General features: G+C 55.3%; 2 protein-coding genes across 37 annotated transcripts in view; one reads left to right on the top strand and one right to left on the bottom strand.

The window, feature by feature from the left end:
* On the bottom strand, positions 1-19,291 carry C9H19orf47 (chromosome 9 C19orf47 homolog). Of its 31 annotated transcripts, none has more exons than XM_008534620.2 (12): positions 19,168-19,291; positions 17,425-17,537; positions 16,680-16,732; positions 15,351-15,402; positions 12,050-12,137; positions 11,821-11,935; positions 10,337-10,418; positions 5,812-5,949; positions 4,125-4,277; positions 2,940-3,010; positions 949-1,300; positions 1-285 (listed from the first exon to the last, which is right to left on the bottom strand). In XM_008534620.2, exons 4-12 carry the CDS (start codon positions 15,367-15,369, stop codon positions 197-199), a joined length of 1,107 nt encoding a protein of 368 aa, XP_008532842.1. In that variant the 5' UTR covers positions 15,370-15,402; positions 16,680-16,732; positions 17,425-17,537; positions 19,168-19,291; the 3' UTR covers positions 1-196. The 31 variants fall into 31 exon arrangements, with proteins under 31 accessions (XP_008532842.1, XP_070413895.1, XP_008532843.1 ...); XM_070557794.1 differs by having other exon boundaries at positions 4,125-4,346; XM_008534621.2 differs by having other exon boundaries at positions 15,298-15,402.
* PLD3 (phospholipase D family member 3) overlaps positions 19,274-23,069 on the top strand; it is a 19,477-nt gene continuing 15,681 nt past the window's right edge. For 2 of the 6 annotated variants that reach the window (XM_070557767.1, XM_070557768.1), the window contains exon 1: positions 19,507-19,577. The gene's annotated coding sequence lies outside the window, so the exon portion shown is untranslated. Of the gene's footprint in view, positions 19,578-23,069 lie in introns of all 6 variants that reach the window. The other 4 variants (XM_070557766.1, XM_070557770.1, XM_070557772.1 and 1 more) reach the window with 4 other exon arrangements.

A 23,069-nucleotide genomic window follows, 5' to 3' on the forward strand; every position in this document is an offset into this window, starting at 1 on the left:
GAAAGTCACAAAAATATATTAAAACAGCCGTTCTCTTCTCTTCCAGCACTGGCCTCCCTCCCCAGTGCCCCTTGCCCACCCCCTGCCACAGACTTTCAGAGAAAAAGATGCCGGGGCAGGAAAATGGAGGTGCCCCTGCTGCAGCCCAGGGCGTGGGGCGGTCCCTCCAGCCTGGGAGTGAGGGCGGCTAACAGTCTCAACAGGCTCGACGCCACCGTCGACGCGGGGCCCGCGGGGAGGCCGGCAGTGCTGGAGGGTCAGGCAGGACGCAGCGCACAGTCGGGCCTTGCCACGGGGACAGAAAACAGAAGAGAAATGAACAGAGTGAAGAGAGGGAGAGACAGAGAAGTAAAGTGTGTGTGGGGGGGGGGGGCGGAGGAGTAGGGGAGGGGTGGGAAGTCAGCAGTGGGGGGAGGCGGGCGGGATGGGAAGCCCCTCCAGGGGACACCCACTCTGGGGGACCGGGAGGCGAAGAGCCAGGGGGGATGAGGGCAGCAGCTGCTGCTGAGAGGGAGGAAGTGGGGCAGGAGGGAAGAGGACACTGGGCACGGGGAGGGGTGGAGAGGGGTCCTGCCAAGGCCGCAGTCAGAGGAGAGAACTAGGACACGACAGTAGGCAGCGCCCCAGAGCGGCAAGGCCAGGCCACAACGACCGTCTCAGACTCGGAAGAACGGGGTGAACCCCCAGAAAGCTCGGCCCGGCTCGAACGCCTGAGGGAGACAAGCAGTGTCGTCCAGAAGCCGGCAGCAGGGCGGGCGCGCCCTCGAGGAAGCCTCTGCCTGGAGGGGCCTGCGCCCAGCCGGGGCTAGGTCCTGCGGCCCAGTCTTTTGAACACACTCACGGTGCCCGCATGGTCCATCTGGGCACCAAGGCCCTCGCTGGAGCTGCTCCCCCGGGGCCCCACCAGGGTCCTCTTAATGGTGACTTTGACCTCAGTCGAAGACTTACTCTTGGTGCTCGTGACCTGGCTGTCCTGGGCCTCGGGCACGAGGGCCGCCTTGCCCAGTCTCTGGATGATGCTGACTTTGGACAGGGACTCCGGCTTCCTCTCGAGCCCGGGGCGTGAGGCGAGGGCCAGGCGCCGCAGCGTTGGGGCAGCAGCCGTGGGCGCCGAGCTCGTGGCCTTGGCTTTGACAGTCAGCGCCGGCTGCGCACTGGCCTTGGCTGGGCCCCGGCCTAGCTTCTTCAGGACCCCGGCATACTGCAGGACGGAGCTGCTACTGCTGTCGTTGTCACTGTCCCAAGCCAGATCCTCATCCATCTCTGGGGTGGCCCCCAGGCGGCTGAAGACTCCTGTGGGCTGTGGAGGTCAGAGACAGGACAAAAGAGTCATTTTCATTCAGTCACTCAACACGCCTTCACAGACAGCTGCGTCATCTGTGCCTGGCCTCATGGGGCTCGCAGTTGGGAGAAACACACCTTGGTGACACTCCAGATAGTGGTTAGAGCCATGGCAGGGGCAGTCCAGGGAGCTGGGGAGCTCAGAGGAGGCTCCTGACCTCGCCCAAAGTCCAGGGCAGGCTCCCTGGAGAAGGGCCATCTGAGCCGAGATCTGGAAGCTGACTGGCAGTGGGTCTAATAATGACGGGGAGGAGGGGGTGAGCCATGCAGAGCGAAGACCATTTGCAAAGGTCTACAGATGAATATGCGAGAAAAGACGAATCTGGTCATTTACTCAACAGATACTTTCTAAGTCCCGACTCTATACCTGACCCTGGGCTGGGTGGTGCTGGGGACAGAGTGGTGACCAGGACAGACCTGTGCTGTCCTCACAGTCCAGTGAGGAAGACAGACCTGGCATCGGAAATGACACAAGTACTTCTGTAATTACGAGAGCAGCGCATTCTCTAGAGGGAGCTGGAGCGGGAGGGCAGCCGTGCCTCCTCGCCAAGGTCAGGGGAGCGTCTCTGAGGCACCATGTGCAAGTCAGGCCCTCAGGATGAGCCGGCAGAGAAGAGAGTGCAGGCTAAGTCACCAAGGCAGGGATGACAGTCACATTCACAGGGCACTCGCTATGTGCCAAGCTCTCTAGACAGCTGCCCCTTCGAGCCGCCTGATCCTGAGTGTTATGATCACGCTCACAGTAAGATTCTAGGAGGGGGAAAAGGCCAGAGCGGGCGAGCCTGGCGAGCGAGGGGCTGGGAGGTGGGACATACAGCAGGGGAGCTCGCCACAGTGAATCAAGGGGACACCGAGAGAGTGCCTACCACCCACCGGATGCCCCCAGCGCTGTGCGAGTCTATCCACTTGATCCTCATGACCACCTATGAGGTGGGGACTACACAGATGAGGAAACTGAGGGACAAAGGGCTTAAGTGACATGGCCAAGGTCACACAGCCAGGTGGTGGCAGAGCAGGATTCACACGGGGCTGCGGACTCAGGCTGCAGCTGTACCTGGGCCTGCGGGAGGCCACAGCCAGAGGGACGGGCTTCATCCTGAGCCCAGGGAAAGCCTCGGAAGGACTTCGGGGGCGGGAGTGGGTGGCTGTCCTGTGGGCGGCACACGCTGCCACTGTGGGAGAGGGCCAAGGCAGCCGCACAGGGACTTGTCAGGAGGCCACTGCACTAGCGGACAGGGAGAGGCGGCAGAGCGGTGCAGACAGATGGCGCCATCAGACCCGTGACTGCCTGGAATCGGGGGGGGGGGGGGGGGGGGGGAGGAGCACCCCTGAGACAGGGCCAGGAGGGGAGTCACCTCGAGAGAAGATGCCGAGAGAGTTTTGGGACACAGTAGAGGGAAGGGTCTAAGGGCAGCGTACCCTTACAGCTGGAAACTGGGAGAGGTGGGCGCAGTAGGAGGCCAGGGAAGCCACCCATGCAAAGAAGGGATGTCAGGCTGGAAAGGGGTATGTGAGGGGTGAGAGGTGGGAAGCGACAGGAGTGGCGCCCAGGGAGACAAGAGCCAAGGGCCCCGAGGAGCCCCCCACTGCCAACTCACTTTATTCCCCGTCGTCGTGTCGGCCTTGGTCTCAGCGCCGAGGCGGTCAAACACAGACGTCCTGTGAACACCTAGGAGGGAAGTACGGCCATCAGCCAGCTCTGCTGAGGGCCCCTGGGGGCCCAGCCTGGCCAGCACCGTGCAGACAAGGGCGGGGACCCCCGGCAGCCCTCGTTCAGGCGGCCACAGACCAGGCCCCATGTGGTTTTACATCTTTGCCGTTGGCTCACGTTGATCTTAACCTACGCACTCCAGCTAGTGCTAAACGTGGGAAAGATGAACTCAAACGGATGCGCACTCCTTGCACCGTACTACAGTTCATGAAGTGCGTGTGCGAGAAGAGTTCTTAATCCCTGCTCGTCCCTTCCACTCTTTTGGGGTCATGGACGTCAGAGGGAATCTGATGAACGGTAACGAGTCCTCTCCCTAAGGAACAAACTGAACAGCCACCAACAGGAGGATGCTTACTAAATGACGGCTTACGAATACGATGGAAACACCAACCCCTCATTACCAAGAAGAGGTAGCTGTACATGCGCTAATGTGAAAAGAGCTCAATTAAAAAGCTGTAGAACAAGACCTACGAGATGATGCTATTTGTGTTTAAAAAGAAAAAAACCACCCATCCCTGTGTATACATACGTACAGCTGCACGTAAGCTCATGGATGCTGGTCTGGAAAGGTTAACAGGAGGCGTGGGCTATGGGAGTGAGGGGGAGAGTTTCTTTTTACAGTATATGCTTCCGCATCCTATCTGAATGTCTTTCCACGAGAACATACACAATATTCTAAAAGGCTTCCTATGAGGAAGACCAGCTCCACACGACCAGACACAAACCCCAGCTGTGCCCTGACGCTCAGCCGCATCTCTCTGGCCCAGAATGACAGCTCCCGCTTTTTTGGGGACCTGCCCTCAGCCAGGCACAGTCACCCACTTCCCAGGCTGGCATCAGCGCATCCAGGCCCCTGCCCCTCGGGCAAGAGGCATCAGCTACACTAACTGCAGGACAAGAGGGCAGAGTGGGTGACTGGCCCCTCCCCTACGGCCACCACCGCTGTCCCCTTGGTCCAAGCACCCCCAGAGTCCCTTAGAGCCTGCGTCTCAGCCAACGCCTGTAGGACCAGCCCTGCCCGAGGCAGCAGAGGGAAAGGCGGCGGCGCCCTGCATGCCCCTGCAGGCCGTACCTTTCGCTGCCTGCTGCTGCTCCAGGATCTTGCGGGTCCGGGGCGTGGTGCCTTTGGGCATGTTGATGATGTATTTCCCCTCCATCTCGGCAGTGACCCGACGCCGCTTGGTGGGAACGGCCAGGCTCTCCTCCTCCCGGCGGGCCAGGGCAGCTGGGGAAGGGGGGCAGCGGTGAGCACCTTCTGGGGTGGAATGTTCTCTGGGGATGGGGGCTGGACGCCCTGCAAAGGCCACACGTGTGCCCTTCATCTCTATGCCCTTGCACGACTGGAATCCCCTATCTTCCCCACCACCCTCTTCACCACTGACTCTGAACCGAGAAAGGCAGAGGTCTGGGCAAGCTGGCTGCACAGACACTCAGAATCCCCAGGCGGGAGCGGGCCACCCAGGTTCTCTGTGGCTCCGTCCCTGCCCCGAGCAGGCTCCCCTCCCAGCCCAGCCGGAGTGCCCTCAGATGCTGGGTGGGGGAGAGCTCCATCTAGGCAGTGGTTTCACAGGCCTGCTCACTTAAAAATCACTCAAGCTCTACACTTATTTGTGTATAAACAAAGCATACTTGCATTTTTAAAAAAAGAACCCCTTCAAACATGTCGAGGGGTAACAGTGCCAGTTCCCCACAGGCCCACCATTTTTTTAATACTTTGGAAATTAATTTGAACTTTCTTGCTCGTGGCACACAAATCAAAAGGCCAGAGGGGGTGAGGCACTGTCAAACACACACAGCAAAAAGAGGAGTGTGTGATGGAGGCGGTCAGGGCGCGATGGGGCTGGGCACCAGAATAAACGAAGCCCATGCCTGGGCCTCAGTTTCCACTTGTGCTAAGATCATTGTTGTGGGGATGGGTCCAACAAAGGCCGGAGAGTGTGGTGGATAGAGGGAGGGCTCGGAAGCCCGAGGCCGGAGTCGCATGCCCAGCTTTCAAGGAGACTGAGGAGAGGAACCGAGGCCCAGCATGGAAACATCTGCAGAGGAAGAGCGCTCCAGGAGAAGGGGACATCGGGGCAAAGGCCCCAAGATGGGAAGGGGCCCGGAAGGGATCTGAGCCAGCAAGGGGGAGATACACAAGAGGAATCCACACTACACAGGGCCCTGTAAGGCCACATGGGAAGACTGGACTCCATGACCGGAACAATGGGAAGCCCCGGAGAGTTCTAGAGAAGGGTGTGAAAGGCTCAGATAGAATGTTCTGAAGGATCCCTCCGGCTGCTGAGAGGAAACAGTAGCTTCTTTACCTTTGACCCCAGGCATCAAGCACAGGGCTGGGCACCAGTGCGGGGCTCAGTGAACATCTGTTAAAAAAAGACTGAACCACCCATAGTCAACAACACTGTACTGTACGTGTCAAACTTCGTTAGGAGGGTAGACCTCACGTTAAGTGTTCTTACCACAATAAATCAAACGGAAAATCAAAACACTGAAGCGACCACTGAGTGAGAACCACGGTGCACCGTGTTCAAACACACCGCCTCGAGCGCCTCCACGGTCCTCTGTGGAGGCTGTCCCAGCCCCATTCCACAGACGTGGAGGGCGAGGCCCACAGAGGTGCAGCGACTTGACCAGGCCCGAACACTCTGGATGCCAATGGCCGTCAAAGCACCTTGCAATGTTGGCAACACGACCCCCAGTACTGCCTGCCAACCCACATTCACCTCCAGCTCCCCTGCCACCTGCCCGAGCGCCCTCACCGGCAGCCTTGGCACTCTTTGCTGCCATCTTGTTGGACACGGTGACGGAGATCTTGGAGGTGCCGGTGTCTGGCCGCCTGGGGGGAGTGCCGGGTGGGGAGTCACGGTTCAGGCTGTTGGCGATCATTCGGGAGGCGGCTGTGGGAGGAAAGAGGAGCGTCTGGTTGGGCGGGCCCTGGGAAAGAGGCCAGGATGGAGGTGGCAAGCCTGGGGACTGAATGGGGAAGGGGTGGCCGGAGGCACCCTGTGGCTGCACTGTCCTCGTGGGGGGATGCTTGGGAGTGGGGCGACGGGAACTAGCCCACCCCTCCTGCCTGGCAGCCTTTCCTGAGGCCCCAGACCAGACTGGTTCCCCTGACACTTCACCCATCCCTGAGCTCATCCCTCCTCTCCATTGCAGCTCAGTCGCCGTCCCAGGATCTTCCTCGCTCAGAAGCGTGCGCCTCCTCAGGGCACTTGCTGTTCCCACAGCCCGGCATGCAGTTCCCCGAGTCTCGGGGGGTTCGCTCTGACTCTTTACTCAGGTCCCCTCTCAGGCGGCGCCTCCTCTGGGAAGGCTCCCCGGACCACCCACCCCCCTCTACCGCCCTCCCCCGCACCAGGCTTTCTTTTCTTCAAGCCCTGAGCGCTGCTTGACGTGAAATTACATCTATCTGTCTATTGGTGGTCTCTCCCACCAGCACACGAGCCCCGTGATGAGACAGTTTCCTGCTGTATCCCCAGTGCCCAAAACGATGTCTAATGCTTCATGGGTCCTCAGGAAACACCTCCTGAAAGAAGGAACGTCGCCACCAAACCTCCCAGCACCTCTGTAGACAGGATACACCGCAAACCAGCTCTACAGATGAGGCACTGTGTCTCGGGGAGCGGCTCACTCAGCCAGGCCCCTGGGCAGTGCAGGTCCGGCTCCAGCTGGGCTGGGCACGGAAAGCAGTGGCCTCCTCTGGGGATGGGGGCAGTGTCTGGGGGCCCCTGTCTTCAGTGGAGAGGGAGGCGGGCTGTCCCAGGGTGCGAGGTGGGAGCTATAGCACACAGACTGGGGGGCCAATGCCATTGTGGGAAAGTGACAGGTCTTGTCTCAGGGTGCAGCTGCTGCTAGCCTGAGCACACGGCTTTCAAGAGCTCTTGGGGGGCCGGCCCTGTGGCCTAGTGGTTAAGTTCAGCACACTCTGCTTCGGCGGCCCAGGTTCAGTTCCTGGGCACAGACCTACACCACTCACTGGCGGCCATGCAGTGGCGGTGACCCACATACAAAATAGAGGAAGACTGGCAAAGATGTTAGCTCAAGGCCAATCTTCCTTAGCAAAAAAAGGCCAGCTCTCAGGGAAGCCCTGTGGGGAAAGAAGGGGGGAATCTTCATGCTACCACTGCTTGCTGGACAGGCCTGGTAGCCCCCTCCAATGGCTTTCAGGTTTTGGTATTTTGTCCTACCTACCCCCCTAAGAAGTCTCTTTTCCTGCTATGTGCTCCCTCTCAAAGCCTCCTGAAGTGCCCATAATGACCATCAACACATTATAATTACATATTGCCTTTTTAAAAAAATTCTAACTATAACATACAGGAAAATACATCAAGCCCATACAGACCACTTAACAAAAGGTGAGCTCCCACACACCCATGGCCCTGCGGGGCCCTCCCAATCAGACCTGCTCCCCTCCCCCAGGACAGACAGGGGGAGTTTTCAGCCCTGCTCCCTCCCTGGTAACAATCGGCTATATACCCTTCCACAGTTTCGCCAAGACGTTTCCTCGTTTCCTCAGACCCTTCTCAAGCTGGAGAGGTGGCTTCCTTGCGAGCGGCTGTGCAGACTCTGACGGGGAGAGTCACTCGCGGCCCTCTCTGACCGGCCGGGCCATAGACGGGGCCGTCCTGCTGCCAGAGGTATGTGGCTGAGGGCCCCGCTCTCGCAGAGCACACGGAGGGAACCGTCTTGCTCAAACGGGCTCCGGGGTAGGATGCTTTATCACGGCGCGTGAGCACCATTTGAGGGAGGGAAACCCCCCTGCCTGGGCTCTACAGAAGCTGAGCCACAGCCAGGATGTGAGGGGAGAAAAGACTGCTCTGTTTCCCCAAGAGGACACATGTATCCCGTGTCATAAAGCGTACACCAGCGGCCACCTCAGGAAAGTGATTCTGGGCACTCTTCCCCTCCTTTCCTTCCTCACCTGCTTCTCCTTCTCTTCTCAATTGCCGACTTTCTCCACTAGGGTTTATGTTTGCTACTTTTCATTTTTCAGACTTATTTTAAACTATGGAAGGCATTCAGAATGGCATGAAAAGTACCTACTGTGTGATTTCATTTACATAGACTTGAGACTCTTTTTTTTTTTTTTTTTTTTTGCTGAGGAAGATTGGCTGTAAGCTAACATCTGTGCCCATCCTCCTCCTCTATTTTATATGTGGGACACCACCACAGCATGGCTTGATAAGTGGTGCATACGTCCCTGCCTGGGATCTGAACTGGCAAACCCCAGGCCACCAAAGCGGAGCACATGAACTTAACCACTACACCAGCAGGCTGGCTTCTACACAGACTTGAAAGACTGGCCAAACTAATCCATGTTGGTAGAAATCAGGGTAGTGGGTATCCTCGAGGGGGCAGTGACACTGGTCATGTTCCTGTTTCTGGGTTTGGGTGCTGCTGGCTATGTGGGTGTCCCTTTGTGAAAGTCATTTGGATGTACTGTTATGATCTAAACCCTTTGCTGCATGTAAACTGTGGGAGACTGATGCAGAAAGGAACCCCAATTTGTTGAGCCTCCCTCGAGTCGGCCCTGCCCACACTGATTCTGGGCCCAGCCACGTGACTTGCGTTGGCCAATGTTATACAAGCAGAGGCTTAAGAGGTACTTTGCACCTTGGGGCCTGCCCTCTTCGGCTGCTTCTGGAAACCCTGCACCCGCCACTGTGTGGACAAGCCCAGACTAGCCTGCTGGATAACGAGACACAGGTGGCCAAGTCACCCCTTTCGGCCCAGATAACATCGAGCCAACCATCAGACGTGAGTGAGGCCATTCTAGATCACCCAGCCTCAACCGAGCTGCCAGGTGACCACTGAGATCAGTGGGGTGGCCGAGAACAGAATTGACAAGCCAAGTCATAAAATCAGGAGAAAGAGGGCCCGGCCCTGTGGCCGAGTAGTTAGTTCCAAGCACTCCACTTTGGCAGCCTGGGTTTGCGGGTTTGGATCCAGGTTGTGGACCTACTCGACTCACCAACCACACTGTGGAGGTGTCCCACACACCAAAAATAGAGGAAGATAGGCAAGGTGCTAACTCAGGGATAATCTTCAAAAAAAAAAAAAAAAGAGGGGGACTGGCAACTGATGTTAGCACAGGGCAAATCTTCTTCAGCAAAAAAAAAATTTCAAAAGAAATAAAAGTCTCTGTTTTAAACCAGTTTTGGGATGGCTTGTTAAGCAGCAAAACTAACTTATACGCACGTTAAATTTTTTAAGTTTATGGTTATTTTTTTAAAGTATCACACTGTTGAAAAAATAAAAGTATAAATACAATCAATTCTCAGAGATTCCATATTTGCAAATTTGCCTATTTGCTAAAATTTATTTGTGACCCCCAAACCAAGCTTGTGGTGCTTTTGCGGTCATTCACAGGCATGCCCAGAATGGCGAAAAACTTGAGTCAATCAATGCACACGCCCCATCTGAGGTCAACTACGGCCTTCTGGTTGCAGCTCTCATACAGAAAACAAGTGTCCTTTTTGCGATCTATTCAGTGGCACATTTTTCACATTTTTGTGCTTTTTCTTAGATTTTCCTGTTTCAAATGGCCCCCAAGCACAATGGTGAAGTGCTGTCTAGTGTCCCTAAGCTCGAGAAGGCCATGGTGAGCCTCAGGCGTGAGTTATCGTGCTGTTGGCCAAGAGCTCAATGTTAGTCAAGCAACAATATATATTAAATAAAGTGTCTTTATTTATCTATTTTTTTAAGATCGGCACCTGAGCTAACTTCTGTTGCCAATCTTTTTTTTTCTTCTTCTCTTCTCCCCAAAGCTACACAGTACATAGTTGTATATTTTAGTTGTAGGTCCTTCTGCTTGTGGCATGTGGCACGCCACCTCAGCATGGCCTGATGAGCGGTGCCATGTCCGTGCCTGGAATCTGAACCAGCAAAACTCTGGGCAGAGTGTGCGAACTGAACCACTCGGCCACGGGGCTGGCCCCCTAAATAAAGTGTCTTTAAACAGAAATACACATAAAATAAGGCGAGGTACTGATCAGCAGACAAAAATGTTGTGACCAGAGGCCTGTAGGAACCTAACCCTGTAGCTCCCCTGGGACCAGTGGGTCCGTGTTGGCTAATTCAATGTTCGCAGCGCCTTTAAAGAAGAGAACTACCAGAATGAGCAGTGACTGTATACACAGCCCTTCACTACCCAGCTTATTTTTCCCTAAGAGAAGAGGCCCCCATGGCTTTGCTCGCAGCTCTGCAAGCTCCGGGTGCGGCCCCCTCGCTGCCGGAGTGTGAGAATCCCGAGCATAAGGAGGCCGAGCCGAGGGAACTCACCGCTGCAGGCGCCTCGGCGAACCTCGCCAGGGAGGGGGCTGGGGCTGCAGGGCACCGACTCAGTGGCAGCTTTGCACATGTCCTGGAAAAAATTGACACCTGGATTACCCGGGGGACAGGGACACGAGGCGGGGGAATCGGAGACCCAGAGATCTGAGCAACACCAGGGGGATCCGAATGCCCCTGTGAGAGGAGATTTCAAAGTATTTGTCTCCTAGCCGTGAGAAAACATCAGACAAACCCCAGCTGAGGGGCATTCTACACAACAGCCGCCCAGGGCTCTTCAGAAGCGGCACCTCAGAAGACTATGAAACTCACAAATCAAGAGACTAAGGAGATACAATAAGAAAATGCAACGTGGTTTCCTGGAACAGAAAAAGGACATTAGCGGAAAAACTGATGAAACCCCAGTAGCCTGGAGTGTAGTTAACGGACGCGCGCTGATACTCATCTCTCAGTTGTGACAGATGCGCCACGACTATGTACAATGCTAACATTAGGGGAAGGCGGGCGAAGGAAACACAGAAGCTTTCCGTACTAGTGTTGGAACTTTTCTAGAATCTAAAACTGTTCCCAAATGTAAAAGTTTAAAGAAAAAAAAAGTTTTGCTCAGTGACCTTCTCTGGGATAAGGCCGAGAAAGCCCCTGGCTTGAGAAAGCGCTCACGGTGGGGTCCGTCCTGGATCATGGACAGATGAAGGCCTGTCCCTGGGACGGAGGAAGCTACTAAGCGTGGTGAGAGGTGAGAATAAGCCCAGCAGCCACCACCTGGTGAAGCGGCGTGCTCGAGAGCCGCTCGAGAACAGGCTTCCTTCTCAGTAAGGCGGGCAGGCGGCGTGAGGAGTAACAGGGTCATATGTATGAGGGATGGAGACGGGGCTCGGCAGGTGTTAGCGATCCTAACTCGACACGCACTCACTCCAGGCCAGGCACTGGGTGCCGCAGACACCATCTGGCAGATGCCACCGCGACGTGACACAGCAGGGGTGTGTGCAAAGCCCGTTTCAGAGGACCTCAGGGAGGTGACCTCACTGGTCTAAAGTCACTGTAAGCAGAGAGGCCAAGAATGGAACCGCCATGTTGTTGGCTCAGTCACCAAATGGGTCCTACAGAGGGAGCTCCTGTCCTGGGGACAGAGAAAAGTCCTGGTCAAGATACTTATCATGAGGAAGATGAGAACTAGTGATGATGATAATTACAGAGAGCCTTTACTGAGGCCCCACTAAGGGCAGTTTACCCCGTATTAGGGCTTCGTATGACTCAATACTTACAACTACCCTGCAAAATAGGTTTGCCTATCTGCATTGAGACAGTAAGGCTCAGAGAAGTTAGGCAAAGTGCCTAACGTCACACAGCAAAATGGAAGAACCAGCCTCAGAACCCAGGTCTGCCTGCCTTTGCTTCCAAGCCTCCTGTTCACTCTGCCACTGCCCCTCCACCCCAACCCTAAACCCACGGACAGAGAGGTTGGGCAGAGCACCCACCTGGCGGTGCACCACCTTAGCATGCTTAAGGATGGCGATGATGTCACCCACCACAGTCACGCCCAGCTCGTTCATGATTTCCTTGTTGAGATCCAGCAGCATGCTCTTCTGGATCCTACAGCAGAGGGTCAGCAGTGAGGCCACAGTGGGCCCGGGTTGCCGGGCCAGCCAGAATCCTGTCTACTCCCCCGCCCACCCCGGTTCAGCTCTGTCCCCCCAGCCGCCTTACCTGTTATCCACAAACATCACAGCATAATTGACTGCAGGTCCCGGAGGAATGCCGGCTTCCTTAAAGAACTGGATCCACTCAGAAGTGGCTGGGGGGGTGGACAGGGCTCATTACTCACATTACTCTCTTTAGAGAACAGCGGCAGCAAAACCACAAAAGCAGTGGTTCCACAAATTAAACGCTCATAACACGCCAGGCCCCAGCTGAGTGCTTCACACGTACTATGGAACTGAGCCCACCCGCCCGCGAGTTCAGTGCATTATGACTCCTCCTCTGCCAGTGCGGAAACAGGCAGGGCGAGGTTGGGCCACGCGCTGCAGGCCACACTGCTAACCTGCAGCAGAGGCCCAGGCCCCTGTGCTCCCGCACGCCTTCTCTCTACAGCTCTGCCCTGCCCTGGAACGTGACCGGCGGCATCATGCTTGGCCAATGACTGACCTGGGGGACCGAGGGCTCATCAGTGGGCCCACTCGAGGGTGACAGGATCCAGAGGTGGATGGAAAGAAGGGTCACAGAGCCTCCACGGGCACGGAGGTTAGAGCACAGGCTTTGGAGCTTCGGTTCAAATCCTGGCTCTGCCATTTCCCGGCTGAGGGACTCTGGGCAAGTTAACACTCAGTGCCTCAGTTTCCTTTCACTAAATTTAGGATAATACCTTGAACAAGTGTTCACAGAGAACCAGGCACAGACCAGGTCCTCTTCTAGGCACTGAGGAGACCACAGGGCACAAGACAATGCCCCTTTCCTCATGGAGCTGGAGCTGACATTCTAGTGACAACAGCGCCAATGTCCTGGGGTCACTGCACTGACTCAGTGAGGAAGTCCACACAGACGGCTTTAAATGACACCTGGCCCAGAGGATGTCCTCAACCCACTACAGCCACTGCCACCACCATCTTCATCATCATATTATTCTGCCAGCAATACACACGGAGCCAAGGCCAAGACCAGGCAGACACCACCCACGGAGCTTTACTATTTCTAAACCTGTCGGCCTCTTCGATGTGACTTTCAAACTGATGCTGACGTGTCAGGCCAGGTGTTAGATAAGATTGTTAATTCCAAGTAGCACTTTTTTCCACATTTTAATATCTCCGAAACTAGGCTCTACCTCACGATCAGTGGTGTGCCACGGTTTAATCGGCAACATTTTCTTTGCTTTCTCATGGCAGAGAACACTGCAGCCAACAATCCGTGCTACTTTAGATGAGAATAAATTGCATATTACTATGCCCATGTCGCTGATGAGACAACTGAGGCTCAGAGTGGAGAAAGAGACACTCTGGGTCAGACGCTGCATGGGTGGCAGTGCAGGGCCCAGGCCCAGGGGCCACACCTCTCCCCAGGAGGCCCCTGCGCCCCCGCCACAGGCCCGTCTCCCCAGGACGCAGGCAGGTGAGGGGCCCAGGCCCTCAGGACTTCCTCCACCAGCCCAGAGGCAAGGGGGCCTTTTCCCACTGTGCCCAGGCACGGTCCGCCTGCCAGGCCATGGGGCCCGGGTCCCATTAGCCAAAAGTGGGCACCTTTGTCTAAGTATCGAAAAGCGCCACATAATGATTCCATTTACATGAAATGTCCAGAACAGGTCAGTCTACAGAGCGCTAGAGACACAGAAAGCAGATTAGTGGTGGCAGGGGCTGGGGGCGGGGGAATGACTGCCAACGGGTATGGGGTCTCTAGGGGAGGGATGACCATGTTGGAAATTGACTGTGGTGACGGTTGTATAACTCTGTGAACACAAAATAGGAAAACCATTGAGCTGTGCACTCCAAATAGGTGAACTGTATGAAATGCGAATTGTATCTCAATTAAGCTGCTAGGAAGCGGGGAAAAAGTGCCACGTAGTTTGGGGGTAGCTGGCTGCCTGAAGCAAAGTCGAGAAACTGCCAGAGTCCCCACCCCTGGCCCTCCCCATCGTCTCGTGTCCTGCGAAGGAGGAAAATATGCTGCCAGGTAAATGCTCAGAGGCAGCGGCTGTGAAACGCACCCCTACTGAGGAAACGAGAAGACGGGCAACATCGTGCCCCAGACTCAGTGAGGTGCGGGCTGCTGTCCACACCAGCAGACAGGCACTAGAGTATTCGCAGCAGCTTGTCTGGAATGGTCCCAAGCCAGAAACAACGCAAGATCCAGTGACAGCAGCATTGATAAACAAACGGTGGGCACTCACATGGAACATCCACACAGTAGGGCAAAGGAAAGGACTACAGTTACACGCAGCAACACCGACAACCCTCAGACAGTACGTCAAGCCAAAGAAGCCAGACACAAAAGACCACATGGCAGGAGTTCCACTCATAGAAGTTCAAAACCAAAGTCCGTACGGGAATGTTTTCACTGGTGGTTCAAGTATAAAGAAAGGGCCGAAGAGATTATCACAAAGCTAGGATAGTGGTTTATTCCATGCGGATGAGGGAGGGGGTTTGTGTTGGGGTGGGGCCCTCAGGAGGGCTGCAACATTCCATTTCTTGACCTGGATGATTACAGAGGGTTTGCTTTTTTTTTTTTTTAATCTTTTTATTGAACTACAATGTATATGCACAAAAGTACACACAAGTTGATACATTTTCATAAATGAACACGCCCACGTAACCAGCACCCAGATCAGGAAATACATTCCTGACATCCCAGAAGCCCCCACCTCGTATTCCCTTTGTGGTCACTTCTCCCCGCCTCGCCAGGGCAACCACCACCTTCCGACAGCACAGATTGGCTTTGCCTGTGTTTGTGCTGTATGTAAATAGAATCCCAGAGGATGTGCCCAGCCGTTCACTTTTGAACTGCTATTATAACCACACAGATACGTTTTACATCGTCTCCCATATGAACAAATCTCAAAAAATCTAAAAGCTACCAGCTAACCTCTGTGCTGCGGCAATCCCAAAATACAGAGCTTGAAGGGAACACGGTGACGAGGCTCATGAGGATAAAAATAGCTAACGTTTGCTGAGACCTAGGCCCAAGATTTCACATGCAATAACTTCCTGAATCCTTACAGCATCCCAGGACGCAGGGAGTGCCGGCATCGCCATTTTACAGGTGAGGGGCCACGTGGGCGATCTGCGGGACTCCACAACCCAAGTCCCGCGCGGCTGGACCACACTGTCAGGAGGCCAAGGCATGGAGAGGCCGGGGCGGGTAGGCCTAGAGCAGGCCCCGCCCCGCCCCCACGCGCCTCAGAGTACAGCTGTTCCTGCCAGTGACCCAGCCCTCCCTCCCCCACCCCGTCTCCCCCACCAAGGTCATACCTCAAAAAGGGCAGTGGGGAGAGGGGGCCCCGGAGAGAAGGCCACAGACTCACCCATAGTCACCGAGACCATTGTCTCCCTGGCCCTGAGGCTGCTCCCTGGAGCCTGGAAGAGAGAACAAGGGGAGAGGGCCCATGAGTCGCGGCGGCTGTGAGTGTCTGTCCCTTTCTCGCTGCCTGTCTGTCTGCCTGCCAGAGGAGAGTTCCTGGGCTGGGGGCTCACAGCCCAGGAATAGCCTGGAGCAGCTGGCAGGAAGTCAGCCCGGGACAGGGCTGCCACCGCAACTGTCACTTCTGCCTGGGACAGGGCCCAGGGACAGCAAGTGTCCACAGCTCCATTCCCACACACCTCAGAAGATCTGGCTGGAACAGGAGAGGGACAGAAAACAGACACCCCCGCCCAAGCCTTTAAGCATCAATACCCCTTCATTCATCCATGCAAAACTACTTCCTGAGAACCTACTGTGTGTGAGGCCCTGTTCTAGGAGCTGGGGATACTGAGGTGACACAAACATGGAGCTTGGCATCTAGGTGAGGACAGGCGGAAGGGAGAGACAGAGAGTAAACGAGATGGTGCGTGGGAAAGCCTTCAGTGCCATGGAGGAAAGAGCGGCCCCGGGGAGGGAGGGGCTGCGGTTCTAAAGAGGGTGCTGGGGGAAGACCTCTGACAGTGACATTTGGAGACCCGAAGGAGGTGGGGGAGTGAGCCACACGGTTTCACAAAGGAAGAGTGTTCCAGAAGAAGGTACAAGTCCAGTGCCCTGAGCCAGGAGCCCATCTGGCCGTCTAGGCAACAGCAAGGAGCCTGCATGGCAGGGGCAGGGGAGTGGGGAGGAGAGTGAGGGGAACTGGGAGCAGAGAGTTGGGGCACCAGGTCATGAGGGGCCTCAGAGAAGAAACGGAAAAGCAACTTTCACTTAGAAAAGATTAGCAAATGCTAGAAAGGAGTTAAGGACATATTAGCACCCACGGAGACTTTCTCCTGGACATTAGCAACAGTTTCGAAAAGAGAATTAAAGGAAGGAACTTTCTCGCCTGAGGATCCGATGTCACCTGACCCCAGGACCACCTGGCCCTCCCTGTCCTGGCCCAAACTTCCCACTGAGCCCTCCCTCCTCTTTGGCCCTGCCCTCTCCTCCATCTCCTCGGCCTCTTCCTCCACTCTGTTCCCTCTACCCAGCCCAGCCCCGGATTCTCATCCTTCGCCCTCCCCGCTCCTCCGCCTCCCCTGTAGGGTACAGAAGGCTGTATCCGCACGCTTCTGTTCACCGTCCCACGCTCTCTGCCCCTCCCCGCCCTCATTCTGATGGTATAACAGGGCTGGTGGAAGAGGAAAGACTCTGGAAGCAGACTGCAGGCTTCCAATCTGCCTCAACCACTTACTAGCTAGGTGGCCTTGGCAAGCAGCTTCACCAGTCCAGCCTCGGGGTCGCCATCTGTGAATTGGGATGTACAAACGTTACCTACCTGGGAGGGCCAGCTGAGCGCCTATGTGCAAAGCACTTGCCACAGTGCCCGGTGCATACGAAGTACTCTAGAAGTGTGGGCTATTCTCACCCCCAGGCCTGACGCCCAGCCTCCCCTCTAACCCCCAGGGCCTTTGCCCGCCTCCCGGTTTTCACACAGAATGTCACCTGCGCCTGGAATGCTTTTCTCCTCCCGTTCTTCTAGAAAGCTCTCCATCACTCCGCTTGGCTGCCACCTGCTCTGTGAAGCTTTGAGAAGTCTCACCCACATGGGAGACTCTCCTCTCTATCCCCGGCTAAGGTTCATCCTGCGGTCTCTAGCTTCAGCTGCATCTCTTAGTGACGAACAGGACCACAGACGTCTGCCCTGTATTTAACTCCCTAAGATCCACCTTCCCTTTCGGATTTTACCATGGGACAAAGACAACACACCCAGCATCTGTCAAAGAGCAGGGCATGGACAGGCTTCAATAAGTCAGACGGAACAACATCTCGCACATGAAGCGCTAACTACGCACCAGGACCAGAGCTGGGCGTCATGCTGACGCCTCACAACCACCTCATGAGTGAGGACTATTATCAGCCCCATTTCAGTGGATGAAAAAACCGACTCATCCAGGCGCAGTCATTTGCCAAATGCCAAATCTAGCAAGTGGCTTTACCAGGATTCAAAAACCAGTTCTCCCTGATTCCAGTGCCTGTGTGGCAGCTCCTGTCGAATGTTTATGTGCCGGGCACTGACTATATCCACATCTCAGTCACTCCTCACAGCCACCTGGGGAAAAAAGTAAAAATGATCCCCGTGTTACACATGAGTGTGGCAGGTCCAAGGTCACAGCCCAGGGGCTCTGATTCACGCCGGTCGAGGGCTTACTATGAGCCAGGCACTATGGTCTGTCCTTGCCAAGTTTCAGTGAACGCTCACCAGAAGGCTTTAAATACTGGTATCCTCCCCCTATGGCTGCAGAATTCCCTGCTAGACTCAAATTCCTCCCTCCACCGTTAAGAGCCCAGCTCCAGCGCTGACCTCCTGAACAGTGAAAGTTATATAATATTAATAATAGTAGAAAAAAGATAGCTCCCAAGACTCAAGTAATTACCAGGTACCAGACACCCTGTGCTAAGCCCTGAGAAGACTTGAATCCAAAACTTGATTTTGTCACTTCCTAATCCTGACTCTGGGGCAAGTGGCTTAATCTTTCTGGAACTCACTTCCCTCAAATATAGAGTAAGAATGAAAGGAATATCTATTCTTAAGTGGTTAGAGGGATTAAATGAGTTCATAAAACCTAAGGCCTTAGAACGATGCTCGGCAGGTGATAAGCACTATGTACACGTGCATTAAACAAAATAAACCTTCAGTGAGCTAGGCAAAGGACAGGACAGTCATTGACCTAATGTCAGTCATATGCAAAGCGGGAGCTGAGAACAGAGTATAAGACAACTCGACAGGGCCTGTGGGATCTGACAGCACGCAATCACTCTGCACACATTATTCCCTTCCCAATTCTCTTTCATTTTCTGTCTACGACTTAATAGACTTTTCTGCTTCCAATGTATTTCAGGTTAATATCGCCTTCTTCTCACAGCCAGCAATGCTAGTTTTCCACTAGGATAGCAATACAACTTTTCCTTCTCAAATCAGTACACTGGAGAAAAGACATCAGTGGTTTTAAAGAAAGAGAGAAATCTAATACTATGGGATTCGGCAAGATGAGCCAAATAGTAAGTGGCAGGATGTTGACCGGCCCCGACTCCAGATTCCGAGGTTTTCCTCCTGCTGTCTCTGAGCTTCCTCCTTCCCTCCACTTCCTTGGAAGTCCCATCTACCCCAATGACTCAGAATCATGATCACTACAGCCCCAATCTGTTGAGCTCCTGCTCAACGCTGTGCCAGGCCCTGTGCTGAGGGCTTTGCACGCACATTTCATCAGCATCCTCACGACGACCCTAAGACACTGGGACTATCAGCCCTCATTGCACAGATGAGGAAAATGAGATTCAGAGAGGGGGAAGATCCAGGCCTCCTGCCACAAAGTGGAGCTGGGACTTCAACAGGAATCTGCTGGCCTCTGATTTCACGCTCCCAACCCACACCTTCCACGCCAAGCGCAAACACCATCACTGAGACCAACAAGAAGAGTATAGTAACGAAGTGAGCAGTGTGCAGGCGCGGAGCTAGCGGCTCCGACATGCACGAGCTGACCCCACGCCAACCCATAAGGAGGATGCTATGGTCAGGTTCTGAGCCCCATTCTCCAGAGCAGGAAACTGAGGTTCAGAGAAAGAAGTCGCTTGTCCCGGGCCGCACAGCGGCGCCGGGAAGGACTCCGGGGCCCCGGACGCCATCCATCCATCCCCACCGCATCCGGTCCAGGCCCAGCACCCCCGGCCCCGCGCCTCACCTGCCCCGCAGGGCCCGCGCCCCCTCGCGCCGCCCGCCCGGCCGGCGGCGCCAACTGTCAGACCCTCCTCCCTCGGCCCGGCGGCCCGCCCGGAAGCACCGCCCTCGCCGCCGGAAGCCGCACTGACCGCGGCCGCTCTAGCCCGCCCGGCTGCCACCAGCGAGAGCGCGGCGGCCCCCGTCACGTGACAGCCCCCCTCCCTCCCCGCCCCAGGCCCCCTCCTCTCCCAGGCGCTTCGCTCCGCCCCGCGCTAGCGAGGAGCGCAGCCAATGAGAAAGGCGCATACCTGGCCCCCGCCGGCCCGCAGTCCCCCCGGAGTGCGCCTGCGCGCGGCGGGGGCGGTCCGACCGGGCTCCAGCCTGGAAGGTGCGCGCGGGGCTGGGTCCGGGCGTGGGAGACGAGGAGTGCAGGTACTGTGCGTTCTGGGGGCGCGGCGCGTCGGCCGCCCTCCTCGTGTTGTCCTTCCGTCTATCCTGTATCTCTCCCCTTATGTCGTCCTCTGTCCCTTTATGTTCCCATTCTTCCTATGTCGCATCCCGCTTAAATCGTCACCACTCCCCTTCTGTCGCCATCACCCTCCTTATGTCGCCGTCAACCCTCTTAACTCGCTTTTGTTCCCTTTAAGCCCCAATTGCCACCTTATGTCGCAGTCTTCCCCCCTGTAAGTCGCCATCGCCTTATGTCTCCTGCACCCCTCTTTTGTTGCTTGCTCTCCTTGTGAAATCCTCACTTCTCCTAAATCGTCATCATATCCCCGTGTCACCTTCGCACGCCTCCAGTCACCGTCTCCTTAAATCGCACTGACGCTTCCCTTCTGTCATCCTCGCCCCGTATGTCTCCACCCTCCCATGTCGACTTTGCTACTGTGACAGTCACCATGCGTGCGTCATGCTTCGAGTTTTCCCCATAAGGAGTCACCCTGCCTTCCAGTCGTTTTTCTTCCCTCCGTGTCTCCCGTGTCATTTCCCCATGTCACCTCTCACATACTTGCCACCATAGGGGGTACTAGACCCATTCCCCGGGGTGTGCCAGAATCCCAGCTTCACCACTAAACCTCCGCGTGCCCTTGACCGCTGGTCACACCTCTGCCCTCTCAGCTTCCCCATCTGTAAAATGCACACAAGGACAGCCGCGTCAGGGACAAGCGTGAGGATTCTGCGAGTTTGCTCTTGTGGTGTGCCAGCTTGACGTGGGGTGACTGGGGCTAGTATTTCCATTAACCATGTCACCCTCACCCTTGTCCAGTCCCCTTCATCCTTGTCACTGTCCCCCTCCCCCCAGCGGCCCTCATCATTCCTGTGGTGTCGTCACACTCCCTGTATCATGATACCCTCTGCCACGGCAGCCATCTCATGCCACCCCACGTCACGATCTCCGTATTGTCCTCCCCTCGGCCACGTCACCACCCCTGAGGGGGTGGCCCATCGGCCATCACGAACCTTGCTCACATTAATCCTTACTTCCTATCTCTTTACCTTGTTGGGGTGAGTGATCGCCCACCCCCAAAGGAGAGCATTTAGCAGATGCTGCGGTGGGAGTCACGGAGGGGTCGTGGGGTGAGCTTAGGCCCAGATCTCCCTTGACGTCTAGAATTGGGGGTACAGAGAGATGAGACAGGTCCCCCCACAGCTCAGTCAAACCCCAGCAGCCCTGAATCCCCAGGGGGGGAGGTAAGTATCTTACTCACTCCGCTTGCCTTAGCGAGGCAGTGGAGCACAGTAGTTAGCAGTGTGTGCCTGGAGGCTGGCACACTCTGGTTCCGATCGGGTCTAACGCTTCCTACTTAAATAGTTGCATGACCTTGAGCAGGTGGGTTAAGGTCCCTGTGCTCCAGTCGCTACACCTGCAATACGGGAATGAAAACGCAAGTTACACACTCAACAAATATTCATTAAGCACATTCTGCATGCCCAACACGGTGCTAGGCACTGGGGACACATCACTGAACAAAACAGAGAGAGATCCCGGGCCTCGTGGATTTCCATTCTAGAGGGGTAAGAGGCAATAAGAGAACAGGTAAGTAGATTCTATGACATGTTAGACGGGAGGTGGAGAATGCACGGTAAAGGTTGTAGTTTTAAAGGTGGTGTGGTCAGAGGCCAGCCCCGGCGCGTAGTGGTTAAGTTCAGCATGCTGCACTTCGGCAGCCTGGGTTCGAGGGTTCGGATCCCGGGCACAGACCTACACCACTCATCAGCCATGCTGTAGTGGCAACCCACATACAAAATAGAGGAAGACTGGCACAGGTGTTAGCTCAAGGCAAATCTTCCTCAGCCAAAATAAATAACTAAGAATAAAGAAGGTGGGGGCTGGCCCAGTGGGACAGCGGTGAAGTGCACACATTCTGCTTTGGTGGCCCGTGTTTCACCAGTTCGGATCCTGGGTGCAGACATGGCACCACTTGGCATGCCATGCTGTTGCAGGCATCCCACATATAAAGTAGAGGAAGATGGGCATGGATGTTAGCTCAGGGCCAGGCTTCCTCAGCAAAAAGATGATTGGCAGCAGATGTTAGCTCAGGGCTAATCTTCCTCAAGAAAAAAAAAAAAGAATAAAGAAGGTGGTCAGGGAAGGTTTTCTGAGTGTGGTGACATTTGAATGAAGACTTGAAGTGAGTGACATGGCTGTCTGGGGGAAGAGCATTCTAGGCAGAGAGAGCGACAAGTGCAAAGGTCCTGAGGTAGGAGCGTGCATGGAATATTTAAGAAATAGCAAGGAGGCCAGGGAGTGAGGTGAGGGCTAGGAGATGAGGTCAGAGGGGTGATGAGGGCAGATCCTTTGGGGTCTCATCGACTGTGGAGGAAACTTTGGCTTTACCCTGAGTGAGGCGGGAGCCACGGGAGGATTCAGAGGAGAGGAAGGACGCGATCTGATGTGACATGAAACAGCAGCAGCAGCTCCAGAACTTCGACCAAGGATGGATCGGCAAGAGCAGCCTGGTTGCAAGGAGAGCCAGAGTGCTCTTCTGAAAGCTGCACTCACATATCCTTTATATTCGGAGAAGGCTTCAAATGCCGCCCTCAGAGAGGGGGAGAGGGAGGGGACGTTGATAGAGTGTCTGAGGCCACCTCTGGCTTCAGCTGCTGTTAGGGAGGGAGGGCGGACAGCTACTGATCTACAGATGCTAAACAACAGGAGAGGCACCTGTCTACACCCGGGACCCTGAGGCATCTTGGGTTCAAATCCTGGCTCCACCATTTCCCTGCTGTGTTCCTTTATGCCAGTGACTTAACCTCTCTGAATCTTTAGTTCCCTTATCTGTTCAGTGGGGCTTTAAAAAAGGACTGTGGTGAGAATTAAATAGATAAAGTGCTTCGAGCGCTGCCTGCTTCCATACCCATAAGGAGCCCTACCCTCTCGCCCCACATCCTGCCTTTTCACGGGCTCAGGCCTCCCTCCGGGTGGCGAGGAGAAGACGCTCTGCCTCATTTTGGGTTCATGAATTGGGTCGACCGTTTAGCGTCCTGGAACAGAACTGAGCTCTGGGTTCCAATTCCCAGCCGACAAACCGACGCTGTGCCACCGGGGGTGGGGGGTGATTTCCCCGAGCGTTCCCGCCTCTGAAAAATGGAGAATAATGCTCCGTGGGCCCCGATGAGTGGTTCCTTTTGAACTGAGACATCATCCATTTCAGTTGGGATGTCCCGTCCCCTGCGCCCCTTATTTTTCTCCGAGGCGCATATTATGTGTTTTACTCGTTTATCTATTGTCTCACGCCACCAAAATATCATCCTTAGTAGGGATTTTGTTTTTCTTTTTTGGGCTGTGTCTCCGGTTTTCAGACAGGATTTGTCAGCAAGTAGTCACTGAATAAATACTAGTTGAAGAAGAGATGAAGGAACTGGCCACTGAGCACCTGCCATGTGCCCCTGTGCTGGGTGGCACTGGGGACCCAGCAGTGA

Source organism: Equus przewalskii, chromosome 9 (genome assembly GCF_037783145.1).
Source record: "Equus przewalskii isolate Varuska chromosome 9, EquPr2, whole genome shotgun sequence".
Lineage (NCBI taxonomy): Eukaryota > Metazoa > Chordata > Mammalia > Perissodactyla > Equidae > Equus > Equus przewalskii.